This window comes from Hesperophylax consimilis, chromosome 4 (genome assembly GCF_061612785.1).
Source record: "Hesperophylax consimilis isolate HC1 chromosome 4, BYU_Hcon_1.0, whole genome shotgun sequence".
Classification (NCBI taxonomy): Eukaryota; Metazoa; Arthropoda; class Insecta; order Trichoptera; family Limnephilidae; genus Hesperophylax; species Hesperophylax consimilis.
This window is the reverse complement of record NC_142839.1, coordinates 24,548,222-24,559,372: the sequence shown is the minus strand read 5'-3', so window position 1 is coordinate 24,559,372 and position 11,151 is coordinate 24,548,222. Positions and strand designations below refer to the sequence as shown.

Genomic DNA, 11,151 nt, shown 5'->3' with positions numbered 1-11,151 from the left:
GGTACCTCAGTTCGACGGGGCGTGGATGTGGAGGGTGCGGGGCGTTTCGGGCAGTCTTTGAAGTTGGCCGGGTGAGGGCCGGCGCAGTTGGCGCAGGTAGCCGGGCCGTCCTCTCTCTGCTTCAGACAGGTGGCGGTAAAATGGGGCCCCGCGCATTTGACGCAGCGGGGGGGGAGATGGCAGCCTTTGGCGGAGTGGCCGAAAAATTGACATCGGTGGCATTGGGTAGGGGCTGATTTGTGGTCGAGGAATTCTGCTTTGATGCGAAGGTTGAATATGTGAGTGATGTTGAAGATTTGTTTTCCCTCTTCGCCGTGGGTGAGCTGCACGAGGACCATCGGGACGTTCGTGCGGTCGGGTCCCGACCTCATCCTGGAGACGGAGATGGCCGGGAGACCGAGGTCCTGCAGTTCGAGGAGAATCTCCTCCTCCGAGATTTGTGTCGGGATTCCCCTCAGAACTGCCTTGGTGGTTTTGTCCTCGTGCAGCTCGAAGGTGTGGAAGTCTGTTTTTATCTCTTCCAGCATTTTAGTGGCTAGTCGGAAGCTGGAGGAGTCGGCGGTGTGGACCACCACACCCGTCGGGATGGCTTTGGCGTGAGAGATGCGCACACCGGCGTTCTCCAGCTTCTTTCTGATGGTATTCCAGTAAGAGTCGGATTTTATGATGATGGGCGGGATTTTGATGGGACGTCGGGCGGGAGACGGGGTGCTGGTGGTGTTTGTATGGTCTATGGTGTCTGCTCCGTCAGTGGTGATTGTGTCCGATATTGTTTCGTTAGAGGAGGGCGGGGCCAGGGTTTGGAAGCGGTTGGTGGTAGCGAGGGTCTGAGGAGGCGTGGGCGGTTTTTGCTTGATCGGGTTATTCGGGGTGGTCCAGAGAGGCGGGAAGTCCTTGGTTGGTGATGGAGGAAGTGCAGTGAGGCTTGCCAGGCTGTGGTCGGCGGAGGTGGAGGCGGTGTAGGTGGAGGCGGAGGTAGTGGGCGGTTGGGTGGCGATGGGCGGGGTTTTACGTGCGGTGCCTGAGAGGTAGGTGGTGGCCGAGGGGTTTACCCCATCCGGGTAGAAGGTCACCTTTCGTTGGGGGGTTTTGGTGACCGTTCTTTTCATATTGTTGATAAATGTCTGGAGAGCCTCAATTGGAGGATCCAGCTTCTCCAGTTCAAGGAGGTATGTTTCCATGTCAGTGGGTGGAGATGCAGGTCAGGTAGGGCGGGGCACGGGTAGGTTGTAGGGCAGAGTAGGATGGATAACGAGGTCAAGGAGCGCAGGTGGTCAGTGGTGAGTGATACCAGGGTGGGTGGACTGTACAGTATGTTTGGAGGACTGTATTGGCTCGCAGAGCGAGTCGGTGGGCTCGGAGAGCGCAAGAGAGACAATTTGCGGTGGGAAGATGAATCTTCCAAGCAATTGCTGCTTGCTGCTCGCTGCTCGTCGATTTTGACTTTTTGCGTTTTGAGGGCCTGTTGCCCGTTTTATAGCCGCCAGCGGGCGCACGACGCGCACACGGGCTCACTTTCTCTTTGATTCCTGGAATCCGTGAGCCGTGTTTGCGACGCTATCGCGGCGCCCCGCCGCTCGGCCGGTAGTTTCGGGCCGTGGCCGAACGTGACCACGGCCTTCCTTTGTTTGGGCACGATCCTCAGAACCGTGCCCGTGGGACGTAATGACGGCGTACCACCGGCCATTTGTGACGCTATGACGGCGCATGGCGCACGGCACGGCTTCCCACTACGTTTTGGCACGGTTCTAACAATCGTGCCCGAATTAAAATATGATTATGATTTTACCAGCTCTCACACTACTTCTCTGCCTGTATACCTCTAGCCAAGCTCCGACGTTTCATTTATTGTATTGACATTATATATACATTTTTACATAATTTTTCATACATTTACAGGCAGTTTATTCAATTTAAGGAGAGGCAAAGTTAAGGTAAATAGCAGATTTTAATATGGGGCGACGTCGGCTGATATTGGAGCAGTACGTCCGTTACATCATGGTTCACTGCGTTTGGTGACTTAGCAGGGGTGCCCAGGTGCATAGTGTGAAGTCTTGAACTGCGCGTAGGACCGGATTGGAAGAGAGACCCTTTGAACTCTCCAGCTGGACTCTCTCGAGCCGTAGTTAGAGGTGTGGATTCATACGTCTGTCACTCCTCGTCATACTAATCCCACAAATACCGACTCACTCACTTTCCTTCCCAGAACTTTCTTCCTTTCCTTTCCTTAAAAAAACCTCCTGACCCATACAAATGACGTAGGCCCTCAGGAAGATTGTTATGCCTCAGGGAATCCTGTTGGGAGTTAATGAAAAAGTAAATGAAGTGATGTTATGTTTGAACTGGAATCTGACAGGTTGACTGGACGGGAAAATTATTTATCTCAATTTTCTTCATTTTTTGTGTTTATTTTTATTTAGATAACATCTAATAAATGGATTTCTTCAAAAATGTATGGAGCAATTCAAAAATACCTAAAAATTTACTTCCCATGGAATTATTATGTCGCTTAGTGGATTAGTAACGCCCATTAAATAAACTAAATAAAATTAACCAAAAATAACTGTTCGAATCATAAATTTCCTAAGAATATAGTCCAGTAATCATCTACTTCGGGAATTAGCACTATTTTCTGAATCACGTTTGATTGTGAAAAACACTCGCTAGAACCGTTGATTTTTTTTTCTTTCATCTATTTTCCTTTCAACCATATTCTTGGCGCTGCCGTTTAAAACCATTTTAATAATAAATGTAAATCAAAAATTTCCTCGTTCGCCATCTGATTCTATTTTCGTCGTAACTAACTTGTTTATATCAAAATTATGTTTTTGTAATTGTGCCGTCTTACGAGATAATATGTTGATATATTTATAAATAAGATATGTAATATACCAAATTATGTAGTTTCTCAGAATAGCTGATTATATTCAGAGAAATGATTTTTAAACGTAAATAAACGGATACGTTTAAAAAAATTGTTTTCGATATTCTTAGATCATATGACGTACGTCGTGATTACTTCAAGATTGATACACTTAAAACTAGAAGGCAATTGACTGATCTCATATGTTTACATAAAATTATTCACGGTCAACTTGAAACTACATTATGTCTTAGCAATATTAAAATAAATGTCCCCAATTCGCATTGTTTAAGACGCCATAATATTTTTCACCTGAATACATTTATAAATAATATCGCCTACTTTAGCCCTCTGACCCAGATGTGTCGACTATATAACAAGATAGAGTGTGCTGAAATAGATATTTTCGTCGATAATTTGTACGGATTCAGAAAAAAAGTTCTGGCGCTATTAAAAAATATTAGCTAATTCATTGTGTCAATTTTCTCTCTATGCATACCTCTCGTATTTCTTATGCCTCTTACCACTTGTAATAATGTATAATGTAATGTGTTACTTGAGCAAGCTTGTATATGATTGTGTATTTTATTTTTATTTTTTGATGTTTTAATTTCTAATTGTATGTATCTGTATTTAATTGTATGTATCTGTATGTAATTTTTGGTATCTTTATTTAATTGTAGATTTTTGTAATTGTACAATAACTGAGTTTTCATAAGTGGATTGTTCTCACGAAAGTGTGATCATCTGTAAAACCCAGTATAAATAAATAAAGATATAGAATGAATACAAATCTTGGAAGCGGAAATCAATCCACTTCCCGACATCCGATCGAACTGAAACTCAGCGGACAGACTCGTTGTCAATGAGAATGTATTCCATCAATTTTTGGTGGCACTCACGTACACACACGAAATTGGATAGTATTACAGCAGTTAATATACGAAATAAATGTCTTTGCTACCCGATCGGCAGTTGGTGAGGTTGGTAGAGATTACAACTCCAGTTCCTGGGAAGGAAGGTTTAATCTTCAGTCAAACCAAAAAATAGTTTTACGTTTCGAATGACGTTTTAAAATAGATAAAGTAGTATAATACAGTAAAAAAAACTTTGTTCTAGCGGGTTGATTTTTCGTAACATTATTTTGAGGACGTGTCCTATATGGTGAGTGGATAACTAATCAAAATGACAATTCAACACACTAACATAACCGTACTGTACCTACTACATTAACATTGAAACAAAAACATAGGTGGTTACAAAACGTGCTAGTGATTCACTATTCGCGAAGACAAGACACTTATATCGAACAAAGCGGTTATTCCTCGTGAGGTCATCCGTAATGCTTCAGAGTAATAAAAACGCACTAAAAAACTAGATATAATCGTTCACACATTTTTATGGGCAATTAAAATTACGATTCATTTTGTAAAAAATTGATATAATTTACAACACAGTTTTTGCAATATTTATATCCTATATTTAACTTGCCACACCTTTTAACACACTTTGTGTGCGTTGTCATTGTGCTCAGTTATCATGTTCCTACACAGATTATTCCGCCTTAGATACTAGTAAAGATCTTTTAAATTTTACATAACTGATAAACGACCATTTACGAAACATTAACGAAGGCTATAAATTTATAAGTACCTAGTTACAACATTGTGGTATGTGTGGTCAAATATGCATTACGTTACCTTTTTCCTGTGACCTTTCCCCAGCGCAGGACATCCCAGTGAGGTTTATATCTATTTGTTACAAAAAAATGCCTAACTTTCCGTGGTCTAAAAGTCTGATCCTGCATAATAATGTCAAATTATTGAGTCATGATAATTCCAGAAAATATACATTTGTGGTTAATCATTATCATACGATATCATATGACCTCTATGCATCCTCATAAAATATTGTTTACCCATCTGAAATGGTAACAAGAATATTGCATAAAAACTCTTTATCTTGACTCATATTGGCTTCAAGGAAATTTCTATTACACATAATTGATTCAAAAGATAACCTCACTACCTTATTCATTTCTTAAAATGTGCAAAATTAGTAGGTTTAAAGATTACTTAGTTTTATGTTAAAAAATGAATCAATCAATTTATTTAAAAATCACACATGATAATCACCAGCACCACCGATAAATATAAAATACATGTATTATTTCCTGACTCAAAGGCAAATAGTATAACAGCATAATCCAACAATTTACGGAGACATAAACTTTTTGTTTTACAAAAATCGTTGTTGTAAATCTTTTGTTATTATTATTTTAGAAACACCATAATTGATAGTAATCAATCCAATCTGATTGCAATCAATCCAGATAATCCGCATATTTGTATTATTTATAGGGAAATCGACAGGGATTTGAAAAATTAAAAAAATTACTTGCAACACTAACTAGGTCATCAATGATGTATTATAGTTCTTTATATTTATTATAAAATGAACGCGTTCCCGATGCAATAATGACATCAGATATTGTTATTATGTTTCAATTCTCATCAGCACATTCATTTCAACACGGAGAAAAATGAGAAAGGCTTTTTTTTGGATGAGAAGCGACATTATTATTATCCCGAAGAACACGTATCATCACTGATACTCATTTACTGATAGTTTGTTATGAAATTTGTCATGAAATTTGTTATGAAATCATTATATAGACATATTCATAAATTTAACACGATGCAAAAAACTCTTTGCGGAAAGTCTCTGACTTTTTAATAAAATAAAATAATTTATTTATGGTCAGGAGTAAAATTCACACTAAAATATTAAATAAAATGTTATGTAACCAAAAACACGAGAAAAAATTATTCCTTTTTAAAAATAATTATCAGGCTCACTGTATCAGACTGCTCAGACTCAAATCAACTGCATAATTTTGATAATAGATTTGGGAATATTGTCGACAAATTTAGAGATTTCGTATCAGTTATAAAACAACCTTTTTATAGCACTTCTGAAATTGACGAGTTTACCTCTCTCCATAGTGAATATATATTTTCTGTACATTTTTGTAGAATTTTATTTTTCATTTTATGTTTTGCACTGATTGCATATTTAATTTGCTAATATTGTTTTAAAGAAATGTGTTTTCTGTGTATATAATAACATGTGCTTTTATTTGGCGTAAATAAATAAATAAACAGTAAGAAAATTATATATTCTAGTCCGTGATCCTAATTAGAAACATAGATATAGGGTTGCCTAGTTAAACAAAGGATATGCATTTAACCACTCGAGTGCTCGCGTCAACAACTGGAATTTAAGTTGAGTGATTGGCGTTCGAAGTGGAAATTTCTCGCCGTCACTTAAAAAAATAATACCTCAGAATTTTAATACGGAGATATATAAACAGATTATAGTTCTATATAGCCAATATATTCACCTATATTTTACAGTTATATTTGGAGGATTCATAAAATACATTATATACAACCATAAATGCGCGAATTTTAAAAATGGTATATTATGTCATGCGATCACTCAAGACGTTTTGCAAACTCTTCACAATATGCATAAAATCACTCGAGTGGTTAAAATGCCTGATATGGATATAAAAATATGAGATGATATAAAAATTAATAGCAATAAACCCACGCTTGTACAGTGATAAGGATTTGATCAAAGAAATGTGAGAAATTATTATACTGAACAAACACGTATAATATACGTTATGTTATAACTTGTCATTTTGGAAAATCATTAAACATATACCTTATGTCTGTCACGCCCGATATTTAAACCATTAAACATATACCTTATGTCTGTCACGCCCGATATTTAAACCATTAAACATATACCTTATGTCTGTCACGCCCCATATTTAAACCATTAAACATATATACCTTAGGTCCGTCACGCCCGGGAAATACAATACTATTAGTCATCTTGCTTTGAAATACAAACCTATATCTTACTTACTAACTCTAACGAGTTCGAATATTGTCAGGTTCTTCATTACCCGGTAAAATGGAATGGTTCTAATAAAAAAAGTTTTTTTGGCTATTTTTCTACACCTTTGGTGAAGGTGTGTAATAATGATAATAAAAGGAAATTAAAGACCATGTTACATTTTTTGATTTTTTATTACTAAATAATGTAAAACACATATACAGACAATACCTAACATAAAACTTAATAATTATATAATTATAGAAGGGCATGGAAGTTGAGACACGAGAATGTAAAAATCTTCGTAGAAAATAATACACGTTATTATTATGTTAACCCGGTGCGAACTGCGAATACAATACCTTATCTTTCGTTTCCAAAGATCTGCACTTTTTGTGATTTCATAAAGAAAGTGATCGATCATTTTATCAGGACTTCAATGCTTTTACGCTGGCAGATAGATTAGTTATAAAAAGTAATTTTGAACCATATCAAAATGCAAGCTATAACTATCAAAACCAAAGATTATCTATAAAGTAAATTAAATTTTGATATATTTTTAATGTGTACATTAAATCCTCAGCACGGGAGATCCCAGTAGTGCTAGCCTGCATTGGATCAGCATTATTATTAGATGTTTATTCAGCTGGTATCGGCTCGCCGTCTTTGATAGACAGCTCCTCGGCAGTTGCCATAAACTTGTCGCGGTTGTTGATATACTCCTCGGCGATTTCTGCACGGAGGGGATGCTCCGTGTCGGGCTGGTTCACCAGATCGACAAGCGCTTGTATAACTGTAAAAAATGCCTCCATTATTTTTTGAAACCACAAAGCAAGCGAATACTAGAAAAGCTCGCATCTCACAGATTTTTCAAATATGTTTAAAAAAAATTATTTAATTTATTTAACACATATTTATTGAAATAATTTAGAGAATTTTCTCGTGATTCCGTCACTGGTAAAATGGTAATGCAATTGGAATCATAGTAGCTAGGTTCATATGTGTCATTTGAGGAATATATTGAGCCTGAACGAAGTTTGGGGGAGGGGGGGAATGAGAAAAGGAAGACTGAGAAAATCAATACATATATTTATATTAAATTAATTTTAACCATCCATAATCCATCCATGTAGATTTCAATTGGAACCAAATGTCGTCACTGACTTCTTCCTAATTTTATCTAATTGTACATTTTTAAAATTTATTTTCTCAATTTATGTCCGGGTTAAATCTTCCCCACAGGAAAAACTAAACCCTTTCACACACTTTCCACAAAGGATCATCTAGTTAATCCACATTATGCAAGTGCATTATATACGCGTAATAAATACACAATAATACAAAAACAACAAGTCATATCACCAGAGATTAAATGGGAAGATAATTCACCGACTCCAGATATTTTCATATCAGAGGGTTCGGCTCGGTAGAACTTCTAATTGGACCTATATATCCTACTGATCCCTAAATATAAAAATATTTAAAAAATCTTTCGTAATCCTGCATGCATTTAAAATGACTGAATTTTGCATTTTTATCCATAAATTCTTTGGCAGATCTAATAAGCCTAAATTTTGAATTAGTGAGCTAGGTATAATGCCAGTAGCCGAAATAACAAATGGTAATATTTTTATAGTCTGAGAATGTAAAATTCTTTTTATTTAATGTCCTAAATCTGCGTATTTTCGTATTTTTTCAGAAACAAATTCTTGAATATTACAGGAATTTGTAATTGCGACATCAATGATGTACGTTTTTTTCTTTTGATTTTGTCTTGTAAAACAATATCGGGTCTATTATGACTAATCGTTCGGTCTGTTAGTATTGTTTTATCGTAATATATTTTACAAAATTCATTTTCAAAAAATTAATTTGGTTCTCATTCTCAGTATGGTACTATATTACGGCAGTCAATCTAGTTATGTTTAATTACCAAACTTTGGTGAATTATTTTTATAACTTGATTATGCCTAAATGTATACTTGAACAGCGCTAATATATAACATCCCGATATAATATGTTCTATGGTTTCCGGAAAAGCCAAAGATTTTCTACATAAGTCATCAATTTGATTTGTTTCTTTGATTATACGCTTCCCATAATTTTTAGTATTAATGACTCTATCCTGAATGGCCAGCATAAATCCTTCTATGTCAGCGCTTATAATTGTACACTTATTATTATTTATTGAACAACTATTACTTGAATGTGCAACAACTCTCAAAGATAACTAGTTTTATTCCTGCTTATATTGTATGCACTCGGCCTATGAAATATACACTTATTATTCTACTCCTGATCAATTTACTTTAAACATTTCATACACATAAAAGCCTTCATGGCGTAAATAAATAAATCAATATTTTTTTACTAACCTTTATCGATTTTAGTCGCCGCTTTCCAGTTATCTTTAAGGGTAATTGCAATGCAAACCTCTCCCTTGTCATCTACATTGGGGTGGTAGATCATGGTCTTGAAATGAATCACAGGCGCATCGAAAGGGTACCTGGCCGGGAAGGTGATCTCGAAGCGGAATGCGGCCTTGTTAAACGGAGGATTTTCCTGCAAGAGTTATCTTTTATTATTATCTCTAAATAGTATAAAACCAAGTCGCTATCCGCGTCTGTATGTTTGGGCGCTTAGTTCTTCTGAACTACGCAGCTGATTATCATTTACACAATTTCTTCCGGAAGGTTTGAATATACAAACATGCCTATTATATTTACAGAAAGTAGAAAGAAGTGGAGTAACGCCGGATACACGTCAGCTGGTTTTCATTGTATTATAATAATAGAAACACATACTCGTTGCTCACAACGTGATTTCTGAATCAGCTACTTCTTCATTATTGTTACTCATTATAACAACAATGTTGCAAGAAAGTTTGTAGAAATTTGTGAATCAGTTTCTGATATATCTGTTTATAAAATAATCTCAAGGGCGAAGTGTTAGTACTGTGAGGTGTTAGGTATTATTAGCGCCTTGGCGCCTTGACAATTCGGCGCCCGGAGCGGACTGCTTCAATTGCTCCCGCATAGTTCTAAAATACCCACAATGGATGTTCAAATTCCCCACAATTTTTCCACAAGTTCCCTTACCTACAAAATTAAACAAAATTCTATTGAAATATAAATTACCATTGATTTTTTATTATCTAATCATTTTCGGATAATGTAATTCTTTCAAGCTTTACAAATAAAAATTTCAAATTATTCGTATTCCTCTTAAAAACGGGACTGCAAGCCCTTACCGAATAAATTGATAGGTTTCATGTCATAGGTTCGAAGTCGGAACACATTCGTTCAGAAAAATAATTATATTTTCGCATTTCGTCATTATAGAAACAGAGCAAATGCAGGTGCATGGACACGTGTGTTCCGGTATATTCTGAAAGTTCTAAGCTGCCTGCTGTCTCGTTTTAACAGATTTTAATAAATCGGCAATACTAATTTTTCTCCGGGTAATAGTAAATTATTGTAAATGTTTTTTTCAATATGGTTGGATAGTAAAGAAATGCCCAGAATCTCCGCATTTTCCCCACGAAAAGGTTCCCCCTATAAAATACCCAATTCTTCAAGAATCTTATTAATTTCTTTGCAATTTGGGGAATTTCCAACGAATTGGCAACCATGGAAACTATAGATTATAGGTATGCTTTTAATAACCTTTAATAATAATAATAACGTTCCACTCACCGGTACAAGCAGTCCACGCCACACGAATATATTTGTCTCATCAGCTTGCACTTCTCTTACAGATTTCATGTCAGCCCCTTGCAAGTCGGCGAGTTCCTGGAATTGAATAAAATAATTATTATTGAACTATTATTAGAAGAATCAGACCTACAGAGAAGGAATCTGCCCATGTTTAATCCACAATACTTACGGAATAATGTTAAGGTTCCCCCGTTGGCACGAATGTAAATACACATTAACGTTGGGTAAGTTCACAAAATTAACAGTAAGTAAGTACCCAATCTAAATACGTAAATAAATAAATAAAATTAGCATGAGGTTATAATACATTAGATTGATTATTTTTAATCTACGTCTGGGAAAATATTGCGAGGGAGGGGAAAGAGAAGGAAAGGGAATGAAGGGAAGGAAATTAAAATATAATTATATAATAGGAAAAGAAAAATAAAATTACAATACATACAATAAAATTAATTAATATTTTACCTTCTGCAATCTTTTGACGCCAGCCATCTTGAGATATTAATTTCGGTAGGTAATAAGTAGGTAGGTAGGTACTTAGTTTAATTTTCCCGCGAGAACTCAAAATTGACACCGCTCCGAACTAACTAAACGTGAAAGCGACATTAAAATAAGTAAAGTTTTGAGTGTGTTTTATACTGACCTAAACGTATGTGCGCGAGA

At 36.3% G+C, this 11,151-nt stretch overlaps 1 protein-coding gene across 1 annotated transcript; it reads right to left on the bottom strand.

Annotated features, from left to right (window-relative positions):
- Positions 1–6,947: 6,947 nt before the first annotated feature.
- LOC149424415 (ubiquitin-conjugating enzyme E2-18 kDa-like) lies at positions 6,948–11,092 on the bottom strand. Its single transcript, XM_089631342.1, has 4 exons — positions 10,954–11,092; positions 10,468–10,563; positions 9,148–9,334; positions 6,948–7,565 (listed from the first exon to the last, which is right to left on the bottom strand). The coding sequence occupies exons 1-4, from the start codon at positions 10,978–10,980 to the stop codon at positions 7,411–7,413; spliced, it is 465 nt and encodes a 154-aa protein (XP_089487468.1). The 5' UTR covers positions 10,981–11,092; the 3' UTR covers positions 6,948–7,410.
- Positions 11,093–11,151: the final 59 nt, after the last annotated feature.